The sequence below is a fragment of the Fusarium tjaetaba genome (genome assembly GCF_013396195.1).
Source record: "Fusarium tjaetaba strain NRRL 66243 chromosome Unknown NRRL66243_c0000138, whole genome shotgun sequence".
Classification (NCBI taxonomy): domain Eukaryota; kingdom Fungi; phylum Ascomycota; class Sordariomycetes; order Hypocreales; family Nectriaceae; genus Fusarium; species Fusarium tjaetaba.
Window position 1 is genome coordinate 234,802 of NW_023501334.1, and position 19,282 is coordinate 254,083.

The 19,282-nt window shown below is 50.4% G+C and overlaps 8 protein-coding genes across 8 annotated transcripts; 4 read left to right on the forward strand and 4 right to left on the reverse strand.

The window, feature by feature from the left end:
- Window positions 1-327: 327 nt before the first annotated feature.
- Window positions 328-920, reverse strand: FTJAE_7016 (uncharacterized protein; the record flags this gene model as incomplete). Its single annotated transcript, XM_037353689.1, has 3 exons — window positions 328-421; window positions 472-692; window positions 747-920. The coding sequence occupies 3 exons, from the start codon at window positions 918-920 to the stop codon at window positions 328-330; spliced, it is 489 nt and encodes a 162-aa protein (XP_037205962.1).
- Window positions 921-1,757: 837 nt separating this feature from the next.
- On the forward strand, window positions 1,758-2,354 carry FTJAE_7017 (transmembrane SKG6; the record flags this gene model as incomplete). Its single annotated transcript, XM_037353690.1, has 1 exon — window positions 1,758-2,354. One exon carries the CDS (start codon window positions 1,758-1,760, stop codon window positions 2,352-2,354), a length of 597 nt encoding a protein of 198 aa, XP_037205963.1.
- A 57-nt stretch (window positions 2,355-2,411) lies between these two features.
- On the reverse strand, window positions 2,412-4,133 carry FTJAE_7018 (uncharacterized protein; the record flags this gene model as incomplete). Its single annotated transcript, XM_037353691.1, has 1 exon — window positions 2,412-4,133. One exon carries the CDS (start codon window positions 4,131-4,133, stop codon window positions 2,412-2,414), a length of 1,722 nt encoding a protein of 573 aa, XP_037205964.1.
- A 604-nt stretch (window positions 4,134-4,737) lies between these two features.
- Window positions 4,738-12,764, forward strand: FTJAE_7019 (death-associated kinase 1; the record flags this gene model as incomplete). Its single annotated transcript, XM_037353692.1, has 10 exons — window positions 4,738-6,107; window positions 6,164-6,200; window positions 6,254-7,196; window positions 7,292-8,687; window positions 9,236-9,253; window positions 9,469-9,612; window positions 9,671-10,497; window positions 10,549-10,877; window positions 10,935-11,409; window positions 11,458-12,764. The coding sequence occupies 10 exons, from the start codon at window positions 4,738-4,740 to the stop codon at window positions 12,762-12,764; spliced, it is 6,846 nt and encodes a 2,281-aa protein (XP_037205965.1).
- Window positions 12,765-12,899: 135 nt separating this feature from the next.
- FTJAE_7020 (amino acid transporter) lies at window positions 12,900-14,441 on the reverse strand (the record flags this gene model as incomplete). Its single annotated transcript, XM_037353694.1, has 1 exon — window positions 12,900-14,441. One exon carries the CDS (start codon window positions 14,439-14,441, stop codon window positions 12,900-12,902), a length of 1,542 nt encoding a protein of 513 aa, XP_037205966.1.
- Window positions 14,442-15,616: 1,175 nt separating this feature from the next.
- FTJAE_7021 (C6 transcription factor) lies at window positions 15,617-16,531 on the forward strand (the record flags this gene model as incomplete). The annotated part of the gene is made up of 1 exon (XM_037353695.1): window positions 15,617-16,531. The coding sequence occupies one exon, from the start codon at window positions 15,617-15,619 to the stop codon at window positions 16,529-16,531; it is 915 nt and encodes a 304-aa protein (XP_037205967.1).
- Window positions 16,532-16,547: 16 nt separating this feature from the next.
- On the reverse strand, window positions 16,548-17,504 carry FTJAE_7022 (aliphatic nitrilase; the record flags this gene model as incomplete). The annotated part of the gene is made up of 1 exon (XM_037353696.1): window positions 16,548-17,504. One exon carries the CDS (start codon window positions 17,502-17,504, stop codon window positions 16,548-16,550), a length of 957 nt encoding a protein of 318 aa, XP_037205968.1.
- A 570-nt stretch (window positions 17,505-18,074) lies between these two features.
- Window positions 18,075-19,263, forward strand: FTJAE_7023 (phenylacetaldoxime dehydratase; the record flags this gene model as incomplete). The annotated part of the gene is made up of 3 exons (XM_037353697.1): window positions 18,075-18,088; window positions 18,173-19,201; window positions 19,254-19,263. 3 exons carry the CDS (start codon window positions 18,075-18,077, stop codon window positions 19,261-19,263), a joined length of 1,053 nt encoding a protein of 350 aa, XP_037205969.1.
- Between the last annotated feature and the right edge of the window lie 19 nt (window positions 19,264-19,282).

Here is a 19,282-nt window from a genome sequence, read left to right on the forward strand (position 1 = left end):
ACCAGCTTATATAGTAAAAGCACTGTATCCCAAGTTTCGACATAAGACTGACATAAGCCTAAGGTTCTAGCTTTACTACTCAAGTTCGTCAGGGTAGGTGCTCAAGCAACCACCAAATCACGTACCATGAGTTCACGTAGATCTATGGTAGAGGTTCAAATGTTCATTGTCTATCGCGTGTCTCAAATTCTCATTTATCGTAAAATTTCCTCCACCATCTACGTCACCCGGTACAGTCAAGAATGGCCTTTCGTGTACCTTTAATACCACCAAGCGAAAGAGTGGCTCAGTTACCATGATGAGAGTCTTCCACCCAGGCTGATCGCTTTACTTCTCAGATCCATGCACACGTCGAACCCCATTGTGCTTGAAGTACTTGTGATCCTTCCAAGCAATAACAGACGCCCAAAAGTTGACGATTCTGCGCAGTGTCAGCCAGTTCCTCGATGACAACGAGGCAAAGGAACTTACGTAACGACTAAGGCTACCAGGCCGACCAGGATACCAATTGCGCAGTTCGCACCGATGCATACTTTGGTGGCCATGTTGAACGCCAAGCCCATAACAACCGCCCAGAAGACGATGTCCATGGTGTTCAGAATCGCGTTTGCCTTGAGACTTCCGAATCTCTTGAACTTGTCGACCTTTTGGGTGAGGGATTCGTAGGCTAGGAACGCGTACGATTTGAGACTCTGAAATTGTAAGCTTAGTCATGTGGCGTTGGTCAGAGACTGAAGGTAGCCCACCATTGTTATGGCCATGATGTCTGATCTGGTCATTGGGATGCCTGATGGTTTCGTCGCAACCTTGGCGATACCGAGGATGAAAGCGATAGTGATGGTGACGACTTGTAGGATGAAGACTTTGTTTTTCCAGCTGTGCTCAAAGAAGCGGCTGTCGAAAAAGTCTCGGATGCCCATGGTGTCGGTTGTTTGATGCTGAGATGGAGATTGAATGGCAGAGTGCGTGGAGGGAAAGGCGGAAGCAAGATGTCGAAAGAAGATGAAAACCAGAAGACTGAATCAGAGTGTGTCACTTTGAGCTTGGAAATAAGCAGAGCTGTTAAGATCTTTTTCGGATCTGATGTTGATATATATATAGGTTGATTGTTGTTATGATATGGGTCAAGCTCTATACGCGTATACGATCTTGGCGTTTCGGCCTGAGCCGTACGCGGAGAATTGCAGATCAGATCGCAGATAAGCTCAGCCACCAAGAGCAGCTGGAATGGCCTGTCTGACTTATTTACGAAAAATACTTTCCCTTAGAGGTATATGCGCACTATGAACTGGGCTTGGTCTCGAGAATTGATCACCATTATCTGGCGGCGACCGAGGCTGACCAGATCACTACTCGCCGCTGGTGACTGTATTCAGTTGACTCTACCACTCTCCCTGCGAGTTAGTAGTTTCTTTTACGCTTTCTTAGTTTGACTAAATCCTATGGGCGTGACAAGGAGAATCAAATATTTATAGTTTCGTGTTGGTGATGACCGTGATGAACAAGAAGCTGCAGGGCTAGGAAACAGAGATCTACAGTCTTGGCAGGGAAGACAGCCTGTAATTGGTTGCGCAACCGCCAACCCATGCGCATGAGGGGAAGAGTCATCGCCTGGAATTTGCAGATAAAGTCGACTACGCCGCACAGAATCTGTCATGTTTGTGCCGCAGTACATGACTATTTCAATTTGACTTCTCACTATTTGATCAACAATCATCCACGCCTCAGTCGTTCATCTCCAAGCTATCGTCCTCAGAATGACATCCATAGCCATGAGATCAATTGCACTGCTGGTCCTCGCGACTCAGTCCCTCTCCCAAACAGTCAATATCTTCCGCCAGATTCCAGGCGACGTCGAGCAATGCGTCCGACCATGCCTCTTCCGTCCCAACAACCCCAACGCCGACGTCGGCAGCGCTCTAAACTGCGGCGCACCATACCAAGAGAAATGCTACTGCGCGACCGACAGCGATAACGCGAAAGCAGTCAGCAAGCACATCGACAGCTGCGCACAGGCGAGTTGCTCGAATGGACAGGAGTCGCAGGATGCTGAAACTATGAGGCATTACTACGCTTCTTACTGTATGGGGAATGGATACTCGGCGGAAGCGATGGAGGAATGGTATACTGGTACCGAGGCTCATGTTACGGGAACAGGAACGGCTACAAGAAAAGACATGTGGGGTTGGAGTACCAAGACGGGGACAGGTCCCAGAGCGCAACTTTTTCCTGACCCGACAGGAAGAAACGGCGACGATGACGAGGATAACGGCGGTTTATCTTTGACAAGCTGCAGGTTACTGTCCTTGGGCATTCCAATCCTCGTGACTCTTTCTCAGTCGATTCAACTTTAATATTAAGCTTGCTTACTTGCCCCTGCCGCCGCCTCGAGCCAAGGGGTAGATTTCATTTCAAATATCAATTGAATAAGTAGCCATGCTCTCAAGTGCAGAATAGTAATCAGCCAAGTTCGGCTTTTCGTCTCCTGCTGGAATGCACAGAGCAAGCATCCTCGCAAACCCAGCCCCGAGTCGAAAGCCTACATATCCATCAGTTATGTATCGATCATGCATCCACTGCGAGAGCGATGCAACGTCAGCCAATGTCACGCCACTGCTGTCGCTGATATCAACGCGCTTCTTGACGATCTTTCGGAGGGGTGCCCATTCTGCGATCTCTATCAGAACGCAGCCGAGAGAATATGCATCCATGTAGCGCTCGAAGCTGTCCGAAGGCTCTCCGAGAGCTTTGGGGTGCCGATAAATGTCCCGTGAGAGATCTTCGGATGGCTGCTCGCTGATCTCGGTCGGCGAACCTTGTCGTGCGAATGAGAAACCGCAGAGATATGGTCTACTTTGGCGGTCAACTGACGGGTTGGAGGCGGGAGAGACGAGGAGAATGTTTTCGGATCGCATGTCCTTATGGAGCCAGCCTGCTGTGTGGAAGCTCAGGAGTGTCTGGCACACCTGCGCAGCTAAACGAAGTCTCATGCCGACATCTGGCAGTGGTCCGCTGGATTTTGATAATACGCTGAGCAGGGAGGGAGGCTTGTCGATGCCAGGAGGGAAACTGAAGACCAACCGGAAGCCCCCCTGCTCTTCAGTGTATCCCAGGCAAGGGAATGTCTGAAAAGATGGCGTGGGGGGCTGCGAGAGTAGACGCACGAGGGCCTCGACGCGCGGTTTAAGCTTCGATTTCATTCTCGGCTGCACACGCTTCTCTTCTACCAGCACGCTGTCTCCCTTGTACAGGGCAGATCCAATGGTTGATGTCATCATATGAATGCCAGACAGCTGGGAAGGGTCAAGAACCGATGGGAGTTCTGCTGGTAGTGCAAGGCTGGTCCCACCATCGGAGTGCGGTTGTTTCTGGGCATCACCACTATGTGATGTGAGCAGAATATGCTGTGCCTTGAGGCCGGCCGAGGCAGCGAGGCCGTTTCTAACGCCAGCATCTGCGAATGAGTCGTGAAGGGATTTCTGGAGATCCTGAAGACCCTTGATGTCTTGACTCGTTTGGATAGCGAGTTGCAGCGTCTGGTTGACTGCGCGAGACGTCTGGATCCGGTGAGGAATGTCCAAGAGAGACCAGAGCCCATCGACAAGCCCGGTAACATCCTGCACCAGCTCCGCGTACTTCTTCTTATCGACAGCGGCCCAATAAAGACGCCGTGGGAACCGGTTCGTGGTGCTAAGCGTAGATGCGCGCTTGAGGATGCCCTGGCGAATCTCGGGTGACACGATGTTTGAAAGGATCGACGAAGCCGGGTTATCCGAGACGATGGCTGGTTCGGAAGGGACCAAGGCATCGGAGTCATTAGGCGGAGACACGAGTTCCAACTTGTAGCGCTTTTTCAAAGCGTCCGTTGAGGAGAGAAGCTGCTCCAGCTGGAACAGAATGAGAGCGGCGGGATGTTTGTGTATCTCCAGTGATCCATCGTCTCTGGGAGGGTTGAGGCCGATAGCCCTGGCCCATTCGATGAGTCGGTGCTCTTGAAGCACGAGTTTTGTTCGTTCGATGGCTGCATCCTTTCCGATGTTTCGAGCGTCAGATATCAAGGTAAAGCCTCTAACGCAGCTTGCAAAGAGGTCGAACGAGAGGGACACCACAGCAAGAGCTGTTCCGGGGTCCATAATGGATGCGCAATAGAGGTATCTCTCCTTTAAATTGTTGTCTGCGTCTCGGTTGATCGCCTACGGGGTTTGTGTCGGATAGGCGTGTGATGGTGGATGGTGCCTAACCAGCCGGGCAAGATCCTAGCCTAGCTGTTGTATGAGGCTAATGCAAGTGCAATTATCCGATATTTAGATCCCCGAGCACTGTTGTACTGGCGCCGCGGACCCTTTAGGCTCTTGTCAACAGTCAATGATCATATATCCCTTCGCTAAAATATAACCAAATCGTTTGACCACGCAGTGACTTATTTTTAGCCCACTCCTCCACTTTTTGGTCCACTCCACTTGGTATCTTTCGCAGAAGTGCTCCAGTCATCCTAATAACATCGTCAATGGCATAGCAGGCTGAGGCAAGATGCAGTACCTCAGCCGCAAATCAGTAATTTCATAATAAATAACTATTTGCTTACCAGCAACACGGAACCCTTGAAAGAAGCCAAGGCAACGGATCCACTTCTTTCAAGCCCCCCCGCCTGGTCAAACCTGGATTATCGTCCCGCCTTCATGCTTTGATCTGAGCAGCTTGAACATCTATCACCCAATTACTGATCCCCAAATCGAAATGGATTCCTCGTCAGGAAGAAATCTGACGTCTTTTGGGGGGGAAACCTCCGATCCTACGACCTTTAAGCCCTATGACCCTGAAACCCTAGACGATGCGCGCTTCATCCCGAACGCCTTGGACTTTGCCTACCGAGCCTTCTTGGCTGACAATGCCGTTGCATTATCAGTCCCTCCGGTGTTTTCCAATGCGCAAGCTGTGGACAGCGCCTCATTCGCCGGCCGGGGCGCAAGCTTCACCGTGTATCGACGTCGCATCCCGCCCCAGAAGCCACTAACGTCGGTTACAAACATGGACGGCCTGTTGATCGAAATTAGGGACAAACGGAAGCTACCGGAGGTTGTAGCATACAAAGTGGCCGTCATCGAGTTTTCAGATAAAGGTGAAGCCACTCAAACGTCCCGACACGCCATAGACGCTGCAATCATGGAACTCTACCTCTCGACGCACCGCCCAATCCTGCAACACCCCAATCTCGTAGACTTTCTTGGATTGGCATGGGGAGCAAACCCATTTAACTCGTCGCAGAAACTGCCAGTTCTCATGGTAGAGTTTGCGGAGCACGGGAGCCTCTGGCAACTGCAGCAGAGGGAGTATCTCGGCATAGAGACTCGCCGTAAGCTCTGCCTTGATGTCTGCAAAGGCCTGCATATGCTTCATTCATGCGGTATCGTTCATGGCGACATCAAGGCACAGAATGTCTTGATATTTACAGATGCAGAGCACAAGTACAGAGCCAAAGTGAATGACTTCGGCTACTCCCAGGTGATAAATACTGAAAGGAGCAGCCTCTTGCTAGGAGGAACCCGGCCGTGGAAGGCCCCGGAGGCGAAGACAGCAGTCGCAGCATCAGACGCAAAGTATACCGACATATACTCATTGTCCCTCTTTATCTGGTGTACATTTGCGCATGGTCAAAACATCTTCAAACTCCTCGTGGACCCCTCCAAACAAGGCGAAGACTTCTACGCGGAAGCGGAGAATCTGAAGGAAACCCAGGAGCTAGCAGCCCAGACAGATATTTCTGCATGGTACCTGAAAGCCATTATGGCCACTACTTATGGCGACACCGGCCAGTTCCTCCAGCGCTTCCAGTCTCTCCAGCAGCAATTGCAGCAGAACAACACACAGGCCAACAACCCAGCATTTGGCATTGACGACATTGAAAAGATTCTGTGTGCAATTCCACCCGCGCTTTTTCAAGCGATGGAGCCACTGAAGCAACAGCTGATCGCAACTGTTGAAAGTTTGGGCTCATACGAAACGATGAAAAGAGCTGTGACAATAGGATTGTCGAATGAGCCACAACAAAGGGACCTAGAACAAATCATGGTCGCCCTGGGCCACAATGGTTCGTTTACTCAAGATAGGTACTGAGATTCACAACAGGCGATACGTGATAAGGACAGGGAACTGACCGAACCAGTGCGGAGCCGAATCAAGTGTTGAAATCGAACCTCAATGTAAGTCATGATAGGCTTTCCCGTCAAATACATTGGAAGCTCACCTCCCATAGCAACATTTCTTCACGTGGCGCCACTGGACAGGGATGGACCCTTCCGTTCAGAGGTACCTGACAACAACATACATCCAAAGAGGCGAGGGCGAGGTTAAGAAAGGTATGATAAACCCACCGGAGGCGTTCCTTCTCACGGCTCTCTACATCAACGGATACGGTGTAGACAAAGATACATCGCAAGCATTGAGATGGCTCTTTAACGCCTGGGGAGTGAAACATCCACTGGCGTCGGCGTACGGGTACAGAATCGCGCAGGCCATCGGGCGCACGCCTGATAACCCACACAGCGTAATCGAAACGCTGGAACTAATGGCCCTACGTGGTTCGAGAACTGCCCTCGAAGATTTAGCCATGCTCTCCAAGGATACCTACGAGAAGACGAAGAAAACCATCCGTGACGTCCTCGCAGGCACAGGCGCGAATTTCTTCTTCAAGGCAGAAATGCTCCACGGATTCGCTCACAATATGTGGATCAGAACCTTTGAAAACATTCCCATCTTGCTTGAGAACTTTTCTCAGTTCGATTCCATCGCCGACTACACAGCCAACAAGCGAGGTGACCGGATTCTTCATGTGGCCGCAAGTTGCGGTCAGACGGAAGCCATCGGGGCTCTATTGAATCACTTTCCGTCACTTGAAGTTAATCAGCTCAACGATCAAGGCGAGACGCCGCTTCTCTGTGCTTGCCGCGCTGGGCAGCATGATACGGTATTGTGGCTTACTTCCAATGGAGCAACGGCGTCGGTGGCGCGGAATGGAGAGTCTCCGCTCCACTGGCTGATATCGTTTGATGATCAGGAGATTGAAAGCGTTGGCCCAGCGCTGATCCAAGCCGGCGCGGATGTAAATGCCAAGACGACCACATTCATCGCCTACCAAGCAGGGTTCCCGGCATCGCTAGATATTGATCGGCTCCCGGAGGGTCATCCAATCGGATGGGGTGAGTGTCTTCTATTGTCTATCCATTCTCACGCCTTTCGTAAACTACATGACTCGGATCATTAGTGTATTAGAGGGGGCTGATGTGTGAACTAGCGACTCAGTGTGACCGTCCCAAAATTGTCAAATTCTTGCTATCCCACACGGCCGATCCGAGGATGTGCAATACATCGTGGCCTCAAGCAAGAAGTGCGTTGGAGATTGCAGCATCGCAGCTTCGTTCAGAGTGTCTGGAGTTGATGATCCATGCCATCGAGCAATTCAACCTCGAACAAGGGGCAGAGAAACGCGGCGGCTTCTTTGTGACGGGTCTCCTTCAGCAGGCCGTTTACGGCAGCAGCCTGTTCGACATGATCCTATACCACGGGTCGAGATACCAACAGGCGATGGAATCGACTTTCCAGTGCCTATTGCCAAGGACCAGCAGACTTGTCTCCCCCCAAGGCTACGGTGGCTTCAACCAAACCCTTCTATACCTGGCCGTCTCGCTAGCCCGAGATGAGTTGGTTGAATATCTCCTCAAGTACGGAGCTGACGTCATCAAAACTGGAGAAAACTATGATGAAGAAGTGCTTCAATCCCAAGACGTCGGTGCGTTCAAAACCGCTGACATTAACCGCGCATGCGGCGTTGACCTGCGAACGCCGCTCCTAGAGGCCGTTCGATGGAATCGTCCCACGATGGTCAACCTCCTCCTTGAGCATGGAGCTCACGCCACGGGAGCTTCCAAGAATCCTTTCAGTGGACAAGATTCAACGTGGACCGCTTTCCATGTCCTTGCGTATGCAGGGCAAAACGATACACGACTGGTCCAACCCCTTCTTGACCACGGCGCGCCCCTCGACGGCTTCCCGGACGAATCCGGCAGAACCGAATCCCCACTACTCGTCGCGGTGCAGAACGACCAGTTCCAACTCGCCGAATGCTTTATATCGCATGGTGCCGATATCAACTTCACCAGCATGAGCAGTGGCCATCTGAGCTTCACATACCCCACGACTATCTTGGGCCATGTCATCGCCTCCAACGCGCGAAATTCAATCGCACGACTCCGCTACCTCCTTGGCAGCGCGGACTGCTTAGAATTCATCGTCGAGCCAGCCCGGCAGTGGACGGCGCTCCACCGCGCCGCAGCCGCTCACATCGACGCCGAGTTCCGCGGGACAGATGCAACCGAGGCGGCTGAGCTGGACTGGACTGACATCGATTGGAGTGCAAACCGCGAGATTATGAATGAGCTACTATTGCGATTTAATGATCCGGCAGAGCTTGATGCTGTCGAGAAAAGCATGGGGCTAACGGCGATGCACCTGGCAGTTCTCACAGGTAACGATGCCGCAGTGAAATTGCTTCTTGACAGGGGTGCTATGTCGAGTGCAGGTGGCCAGGGACCAACGGCCGCTGATATGGCACTTGGAATACAGATGGAGAAGTTGTCTATGAGTGAGGAAGGTGTGCGGCCTGGCCAGGAGGAGGTAGCGGCCCGTAAGAGGTGTAGTGATCTTCTAAATCCGCGAGCTCAGCCTGCAACATGAGCAAGCCAGCGTCGTTTCAGTTATTATTCTGCGAGTTAATTGAAAGGACTTGTCTTTGTCATGGGTTCACCGTATACAGTGAGTGAATAGACGGAGTAACAAACGCCGAGGCGGAGGAAGCAGGGGTGAGTGGAACGAGATATAAACGAGGTAAGCAATGCGGTAAACGAGGGATTTTCACAGCCAGGCTTTACATTAAAAATGTTGTTCTGAACAGAAAATAAAGTAAACTATGTTCTAAGTAACACATGCATATATGTATATATATATATATATATATCAAGAATTGTATCAGAGGTACAATTTCCCAGACGGATCTTGGTAAATCTCACCGGCGTAAACCAAAGTCACTGTGAGCAACGGGAACGAGGCGAGAGCGAGACACTAACCTGTACCCTAGTCCCAAAATGAGCTCCGATGCCTAAAGACACATGGCGTTTAATGTACTCCATTTCCCCACGGGGTAATCCCCTGAATCGGCATTGCTAATCTTAATACGACTAAGCTTCTCCGCAAACGCTTGGTAAGTTTCGGGGAAGCGCCTATAGAGGGTGTTTACTTCGCCATAATACACAACGATGGCTGATTTAGGCAATGCCTTGGGGACGTAGATCTCGCTGACAACTTGCCCGAGACGCGAGATTGGAAATGGACATAAAAAGAGGCTCTTAGCTCTCTGCAGAAACCAATCTCCTTGCTACCAAGGAGAACATTCATTACCTACTACTGGTCACTCAGCGAGATGCGTCTCTACGGGTACCAATTACTTGCCTCCTCGGCTGTTGTCAGTACAGTCGTCGGGCAAGGTATCATCCCCTCGACCAATGCCATCCCAGGATTCGAAGCTCCTGCAGCCGAGTATCGTCCCAAGTTCAGATACTGGTAAGTAACCTCACCAATCCACAAAACATCAACATTTCACTCATACCTTCCAACAAAGGCTTCCAGATGCAGATGTCGATCACGATGTCCTCAAAACCGACATCCAAGACCTCCAAGAGCTCGGCGCCGGCGGTCTGGAATTCCTCCCGTTCTACAACTATGGCTTCGGCGGCGTGAACGACTCCAAGATGGAGACATATGCTTTTGGCAAGCCTGCGTTTAGAGATGTTCTCCAGATTGCGCTTGAAGCTACCAAAGAGAATGGGCTGTCGATGGACGTAGCGCTGGGTGCTAGCCAGGGTCAGGGCGTTCCGTCCAAGCCGCTTACCCCTGGTCTTGCTGTGCAGCTCGTCTATGGGAAGGTGTCTGTCAAGGGAGGAGAGAAGTTCGATGGGGCTTTGCCAGCTGCTGATATTGACTGGAATGAGAATTTGGGGTATATTCATCCCCAGGAAAAGTTTGGTGGTAACCGCCTTATCGGGGTCTCTGCCGCTGCCATCGCTTCTAGTAAGCCATTCCCTGCACGGAATACCCACTCCGACAGCCATGCCTTTACTAATTCCTTTGAAGCAAACTCCTTTGATGACAGCAATGTTTTCGTCGCCCTGCATGAGAAGTCACTGATCGACCTTACCAACAACGTCAAGAACGGCAAGCTCACATGGACGGCGCCAAAGGATTACGAAGAGTATGTTTTATTCGCGCACTACGAGCGCTACACTAACCAGCGATCCTGCGATGGCGTGCCCACAGATGTCATCGCGAACGGCTCCTGGGTCACGGACCATTTCAGCGCTGCTGGTGCAAAGCTAGCTTCCCAATTCTGGGAGAAGAATCTCTTGACGACCCAGATCCGTCAGTTGCTCAAGGAGGTTGGCAAGCACAGTATGTTCAATTTCGTCAGCCTTGGCTTTGACCTCGCTAACATACGAGTAGCTTGGGAGGACAGCATGGAGATCCAAGCTTCGCTTTACTGGTCTCCTGATTTTCCTGATCGCTTCAAGGCCAAGCGAGGTTATAATGTGATCAAGTATCTTCCACTGCTGTTCCATAAGTCAACTTCCTTCACAGCGGCTCAGGCTCCCTATAACACCACCTTTTACCTCGAAGGGACTCCGGATGACGGACAGAGCAAGTATCTCCAGGACTACCGACTGGCCTTGAACGAGGGGTACCAGGAGTATCTACAGTACTTTGAGACCTGGGCTGAATCGCTGGGCCTCTCTCACTCGTGTCAAGTTGGGTATAACATTCCTATAGACATTGTAGGTTTACATACTTTCCACCATCCTTGATATGAATTTTCTCTGACCCGTCTTTAGCTCGCCGACGTACCGATTGTTGACAACCCCGAACTCGAATCTCTAGCCTTCAAAACACCAGATCAAATGTCACAATTCGTCGGCCCCGCGCATCTCGGACGTCGCAACATCATCTCCACGGAGATCGGCGCTGTCGCACAAGGTGCATATAGCCTGACTATTCCCTCCCTCGTCACCCTCTTCCACGACGCATTCGCAGGCGACGTCAATGCCATGATGATCCATGGGATGACATACACTGGCGAGCAACTCGGATCGACCTGGCCTGGATTCACGCCGTTTCAGTATATCTACACTGAGCTATGGAGCCCAAAGCAGCCGGCGTGGAAGTATATGGGTGAGATGATGAACTACACTGCCAGAAACCAGTTTGTACTGCAGCAGGGAGTGGCTAAGAAAGACCTAGCCTTTTACTTATACAAAGATCCTTTTGGCGTATCTGATGAGTATAATGGTACAGTTCTTCGAGCAACTGGTAAGTGCGGGGCCCCGTACCATTAAATTGTGCTAATCGAGTCCCTAGGCTTCACGTACGAGTACTTTTCGCCAGCCAACTTTGGATCCAAAGCCTTCAAGGTGACGAACAAGGTTTTGGACGCTGCAGGTGCAGGATATCGAGCGCTCATCCTCGATCAGCAACAGTTCATCACTCCCGAAGCATCGCAGAAGCTCGTTGAGTTAGCCGATGCAGGCCTTCCAATTGTCGTCATCGGAAGTCTCCCCAGCACTACTATTGGGAGCAAAGGGCAGGATGTTGTGAGCAAGAATATCTCGAAGCTCAAGGGATCCAAGTACTCCAACGTTGCTTTCATCAAATCCGCCGATGATCTGCTCAAGGCCCTCGATAAGCTTTCCATCAAGCCAAGAGTGACGACAGGCTCAGATGCTGCGAAAGACTTGTACACCGTGTGGAGGTCGGACAAGGGCTCGGACTATCTTCTTCTCTTCAACCAGGGCTCTGCATCGGCTTTTGAGATCACGGCAGAGGTTGATCCGGGCAAGGTTCCTTATAAGCTGAACGCATGGACTGGACAACAAGTTGCTATGGCATCCTTCAAGCGCTCTTCTGACAAGGCCAGCTTCCAGGTATCGTTGGAACAAGGCCAGACAGCGATTATTGCATTCACCAATGGGAAGTCGAAGACTAGCATCGTGTCGCAGTCGGAGAACGTCATCAGCGCTTCCTACGGTTCTGATGGCAAAGAGGATATCTCCGCCATCTTGGGAGATGACAAGGCCGCCTCCTTGACATTGTCCAATGGACAGACAAGGAAGATTCCTGCTGCCAGTAGCAGCGACAAGAAGAATGCACTTAACATCGATATCACCAACTGGAACTTGACTCTTGAGTCTTGGGTTCCTGGTCCTGACGAGGCAAAGTCCGCATCTGTCAAGAAGGCGATGAATCTTGGCACTCAGACGACCTTGAAGCCTTGGTCCGAGATCCCTGGAGCACAGAATGTTTCCGGCGTCGGTACATACACAGCCACTTTCCAGGTCCCGCGAGTCCCAAGCAAGGATTCCATCGCTGTACTGCAGTTTGGTCCTGTGCTCAACACCATTCGAGCTTGGGTCAACGACAAGCAGCTCCCAGCGATCGATATTTACGATGCTCAAGTTGATTTCTCGGATTATCTGGTTAAGGGAAGCAACACGATTCGGGTGGAGGTGGCATCTACCTTGTTCAATGCGGTCAAGGCCAGAGTTGATTATGTCAAGGCGAATGGGATTGGTCCTGCTGCGCCTGCCTTTTATACATCTGCAGATTGGCAAAAGCACGGGCTTATTGGGCCAGTTTCCATCAAGACTCTGCGCAAGGTCAGCTTGTAGCATGCATGTCACAGGCTTAAGTCGATCAGAAGCGGGAGATTTGTAGAAGCTGATAGTACTCGATATAGTGAGTAGATTATGTCTAAGAGAATATGAGTGCTTAAAAGCTTTCAATTATTGTGACTGCTAGTCTCTTTAGATATGTGCAGTTCCCTCTGATGGCCCCGTGAATCGCTTGGAAAGATCCAACAGCCAAGATGAGACAATGAATATCAGACTAACTGCGAAAATAACAACAAGATAATTCATAGAGCTTCCAGTAACAGGCTTGGCAACAGGGAAGGCGAAAACAACACTAAACAAAAGCATGAACACAGTTGCCAGCGCATTGACAACATATCCATATCTGCCCAATGAGAACGCCCTCTTTGGCAGTGAATCGCGGCCGGTAAATAACAAGACACTTTGTGGCAGTACAACTGTGATGTTGAGTGCAAAAAGAGTCAGGTTAATGAAGCTGCTATACGCTGTTTTCGATGCGATGTAGAGGATCCCGATGATGATTTGGAGGCAGAGCATGATGGCTGTTGCGCGGACTGGGTTGGACCATCTAAGGCGAGAGACGTAGCCAGAATAAGGAACACCGCCGTCTCGAGCGAAAGACCACAAAATTCGAGAAGAAAACACAAACAGGTTGAGAATGATGTGATAGAAGAGGAGAATATAGTAAATCGCCCAGATTGTCGTTGCGGTCTTGGAGCCCAGAGCTTGATTATACACTTCCATGATTGGCGCACCTGAAGCAATGAGTCCTTGAACGTCTTTGATGACATACATAAGACCAATGTTCCAGGCAATAACTGTGATGATGCCCAGAATGATTGTAGCTCCAATTGCGATGGGAATGTTGCGGCTCGGGTTGTCGACCTCTTCCGAGAGATGACTCGGCGCATCAATACCGCAATACGCCCAGAGACAACTCGCGAGACCGATCATAGCGGCCCATCCGTCAGTCCATCCAGAGACGTTTGTGAATTCTGTAAAGACAAATTTGCTGGGCTGCTTTACTTCTTGAACTGCCAAGAGCGTTGCAAGGGATGCGATGAAGCCGATGATTGAGAGCCAGAACACAGAGACACCGATACTTCCGATGGCTGCTGGGAAGCGAGAGGCAGCCAGGAATGCGGTGGTACATAGACAGATGTGGACGAGATATACATGCCAGCTCTGAGCAACGTAACTCTCATTCCACAAGGACACCAGGCTAAGGATCGACTGTGCGACAAAGAAACTGCACGAAGCCGTAGCGCCCATGGTGTATAGAATCGACATCCACCCCGTAAAGAACGCAGCGAATCGACGAGTCGAAGCTGGGAACGTCATGTACACGATATGGTACTGGCCACCAGCAGATGGAAAGGCAGAAGCAAGTTCGGCATATCCTGCTGCGAGGATGGTCATGACGACGCCACCGACGAGGAGACCGTAAATGAGAGTTGGTCCAGCGCCGCATGAGAGGGGGACGGCGAGGCCTGAAGCAAAAGCGACCCAGGAGTTCATGGTTGTGAAGCCGAATGCGATTGTAGATACAAGTGTGAAACGCTTTCGGAGGTGGGTTTGTTGATAGTTTGCATCTTCGTCCTGGGGTTTGCAGTCGGGTGAGGGCTCGCATGAGACGACGGAGCCGATGCCCGACTGCCCAGACGGAGCCATTGTGTCGTGAGAGTCTCCCTTCATGGTCGTGTGATGTTTGTACACAAATCAACAAGTAAGAAAGGGTGAAGAAGGTCAAGGGGGATGTCACTGTGTTACTGCTCTAGATGCAGAGGTAGACCATATAGGACTATTGGAGGAAATGATGAGCGATATTGACGTGGAGATGGTCAACATCTATATATGCATCTTCTCAATCGCCGACATACTGAATCTATCCGGATACTGAACCCGGTGTTATGATAAGAATGATGCCTCGTTTGACGTTGTCGTCCTACTAACATTAGCTCAAGATAAGGTAACCGGAACGCTGGGATTGTGGAGAAGCTTCGGCGTCAAGGGCGTCAAGAGCGATAAGAATGGTCTGGAAGCTTATCTCCAAGTTTGGAGTGATTACTAACAATGAGACTAAGGAGGAATACAGAAATGCTGGTGCGTTCCCAGCTTAGTTTAACGTGAAGAGTGCGGAATTATTCAGTCAGCCCCAGGCACTAATGATTCCTCGGACCACTGGGAGCTGGCTGATTGACTTTATCGTAAAAGTGCGGGGTAAACCCTGCATTAACTAGCTTGACGTCTCCGTTCCGAGTTAGCGGATATTGCGAATCCATAGCCCAGGAGCCGATCCACGTTCCACTCATCTTCTCTTCTCCCACTTCCCATCTCACCTCACACAGTACATTGATTACCTGCCCTGCAGCGTTACCTTGGCAAATATGACCAGCCCCTCCGAAACCCCATTATCCACCAGCATTCTAGACTCCCCCTCGGCACCGGCGACGAAAAAGCGCACTAAGAAACCTTTTACGCGACAGCAGCATGGATGCTTGACGTGTCGGCAGCGCAAGAAGAAATGTGATACGATGATGCCTGTTTGTGGAGACTGTACGCGACTCAACCTCGTCTGCGAGTACCAAGCACCACGGCGGGTTAGAAAGTCACCGGGGGCTGTGGTGAGGTATCCTGATGCGTGTACGGGGATCAGTGAGCCTGTGGATGTGGTGCGGCCTGATGATGGGCATTCTGGGGATTTGAGTACGGGGAGGAGGAGTATGTTGCGATATTACACTACGACTCTGGCGCAGATGTTATCGACGAATACAGAGAACAACTGCTTTATCTCGGTGCTACTACCAATGGCGTTTGACTGTCCGGTTCTCTTGGACGCTATCACAGCATTGTCGTCAACACATCTAGCAATGTGTAACCCAGAGTTCAACGACATATCCCTCCAACACCGAGGCCGCGTCCTGGCCGCGTTCAGAAGTTCTCTCGATGAAGACAATAGCCTCACAAGTGAAATGCGCCTTGCCATCGCAATGGTAATGTGCGCATTGGAAACAATCTCAGATGGAACGAGCGTGGGTTGGACATGTCATGTTGCTGGTGCAGCAGCATGTCTCGACTCAATCCGATCGTCAAGAAACTTGAGCTTTGAAGCAAAGTGGCTACTTCGGTTTTTCGCCTATCACGATAGCTTGACAAGTATATCGCTGGATCGGAAGCCTTTATTGACGGGCGATTACTGGATGTCGAGCGATGATGCACTGGCAGATCCATATTGCGCTTATGCTCCGAGGATTATTTTCTACCTATCCGAGATAAGTGTCTTGAGCACAATCGAATCTGACGAAGAGATGCTACAGAAGGCGTACGAAATTGCTAATGGTCTTGCAGAGTGGAAGTGCAAGGCTGGCATCACGAGCGATGAGCCTCTTGCCCTGTTGAGTGAGACATATCGCGGTGCGGCGTTCATATACCTCGAGTCAGTTCTACGAAAACGGTTCTCACAACATATTGTGGCGGAAGTAGTACCAGGAGGGATTGCGACGCATATTGAGGCTATATCTAGCCTGTCAGACAGGATACCCCAAGGCGCATTCGCGGAATGCTCTTTACTGTTTCCTCTTTTTGTTGCTGGAAGTAGAGCTGAGAATGCAAGACAAGCCAGTGTCATCAGAAAAAGATTGGTGGCAATGAATAAGTGGAGGAAGTTCAAGAATGTTGATGCTTGTGTTGATGTTCTTGATGAGATTTGGACAGTCAACGGACCGAGGGCAGTTGCATGGCAGGACGTGTCAAAGCATCGTGGTTGGAACTTGGCTTTGTTTTGAGAGCTATCTATATACTTCATCTCCGATCACCCTCCCTGTTTACCGACAGCTTAAAGATATCCGGCCTGCCATAATGGCCGGCAACGTCTAGATCATGCTTATAAGCAATCGTCTGACTAATATCGATATCAACCACCAAAGGCTCGGGACCATATACGGGACCTGCAACGTACTCCCCATCTGGCCCGATGACACTCGAGCCACCGGTGAACAGATCCGTTGACCCAGCACCTTTGACGTATGCTTCGAGCAGCTCGGGTGGGACAGACTCTTTGTCTAGATACGAAGCTGCCGCTACAACGAAACATCGCCCTTCGAAAGCATATTGGCGAGAAGCGACTTGATGCGCCGAAGGCATATCAGGCCACAGCGCGATATGGATCTGCTCATCTTCGGTGTGCAGAGCCTGTCTGATGAGAGGATGGAAGTGTTCCCAACAAACCGCCGCACCAATTCTGCCAAAGCTAGTGTCATAGGCTCTGAGACCTTGCGCATCGCCATTCGCCCAGACAAGTCTCTCAGCGTGCGTAGGCGTGAGCTTGCGATGAACACCTCGAAGAGACCCATCTCGTCCGATCATCGCGACACTATTATATATCGTCCCGCCAATTTCTCGCGCTCGTTCGTTAAATCCAAGAACGACTTCAATATTATTCTCCCTCGCAGCGTCTCTGATTCGAGTAATATGCGAACTTGAAGCCGTTGGACTAGCCTCGACGAGTCGTTTATACCAACTTCGTGCTTCGGGGTCGTTCCAGCTTGCCATGCCGAATACCCACGCAGGGTAGCCTGTCAGCCATGTTTCGGGGAATGCGATGAGATTGGCTCCAGCCCTTGCTGCTGTTGCGATCTCTTCAATTGCTGTGTGGACGCCGTGTTCGAGGTCTAAGAGACGGGGACATCGTTGGACGACGTAGACTCGGACTTTGTCTTGTTTGTCGTTGGAAGAGTTTGGTGTAGGGTTGGCGTCCATGTTGGCTTAGCTCAATGAACTGATGCTCGTTTATTAACAGCCTACTGATAAGATTTGAACGTATTATGCAAAATTAGAGCCTTTATATCTATCCATGTCATGGCACAGAAAAGGTTTGACCATTGTATCCAGCTATAGAGAAAAGTGTTCCATTACATAAAATTATTTAGCAACGTGATCCTCGGCGTCTTCAGCGTCTTCAGCGTCAACAGCGCCGCTATCGTTAGCTTCGCCGTCAACGTTAACTGCTGAAGTTTAGTGTGAAAATTGAGTTTTGGTCTAGACCTCGCTGAGATGCAGGTGACCCACCTCGCTTCCAGCGTCAACAGCGTCAAGCGAAACATTGTAACCTCCTGGGGCAACCTTCGGCTTTGGGCGCGGCATCAACATTTCGTACGAAGGAAAGCTAGCTCAAAAGTATAACATGACATTGTTTATCTACCTAGAGAACTCATTAGATTTCTGTATCTTGATCCAATTATTGTAATCTTCTTATCATTGAGTTGACTTCAATCTCTGGAGTACAAAGACAATTACCTCGCCTACTAGCCCAGTGTCAGAAACTGAAACATGACTGTTTCAAGGTATGTTCAACCGTTTCAACCTGTTTCCAATGCAACATGAAAAAATGTTTCTGGTGGTTGGCAACTGTATTAATACACCAACAGCACACCGAAGAGGCCCTGCTTGGAGCCAGCCATTCCAAACCATCTCAAAGTCAACCGCACTCAACCGCTCCATCATCCTCGTTGCTTCAGAGGCCCTCAACAAGCCTCCCACTCCGCACGCTTCCCCAAAGAAACAACAGCCATCGTCACGATCGACCTCGGCATTCAACATCTCCCCTCAACCGACCCCTCCGACGCAATCGACACCATTCGCCGAGCCATCCGCACAAACTTGGGACCTCACCACTACGTCCGATCGAGCTTCACAGACTCTTCAGGCTATCGTAACATAGTCTTCACTCTCTATTGGAAAGATGTCGCGTCCTATCGAGAATGGGAAGCTGCACTGCCTCCAGATTGGTGGTACAGAGGGCTATGTCCTGCTTCCGACATCGGAGTATTTAGAGAGCTGTATACAGTCCCGATTACTGATACGGAGACTACATTTGCTCTACCGGATCCAGAGGGCTACTCAGTCATCGCAGAGTCAATGAGTGGTGAGACTGATACCCATGAGTATTGGGGATCGGCGAGGGATCGTATTCCGAGATCACAGACGGATACTCTTGAGCCAGATGGCTGGCCATCACTCACAGAGGAATCACAAGCGTCTGACACCCGAGGGAGACTTGTTACTGTTGAACCACATGAGAATCTCTGTCTTATTCGCTCTGGTCAAGTCTGGGAGAATAGTACACCCGCAGAGATCAAGTCATACAACACAGAGATCAAACCGACTCTCGACAGCGGCATGGAGGAGCTTACCAAGAACAGCCAGCACTTTGGTTGCTTCTCCAACAGATACATGCGCATAGAGGATGATGATGGCAACCCAGTTGGCAAGACATGGAGCATCAGTATGTGGGAGTCACTCGCACGACTTGAGAAATGGTCTCTCACGCCCAAGCACAAGGAGATCTTTGGCACACAGATTAACCACTTCAATCGGATGGAGAGGGAGGGCGAGGAAGCCAACCTGAATCTTTGGCATGAGCTTATGGTATTGCGGAAGACTGATCAATCTTTCATGTATTTTAACTGTCATAAAAGCACAGGTATACTGTTAGCTATTTCTTAATAGTCAAGTTTAAGTTAAAGAGTTGTCTTGTT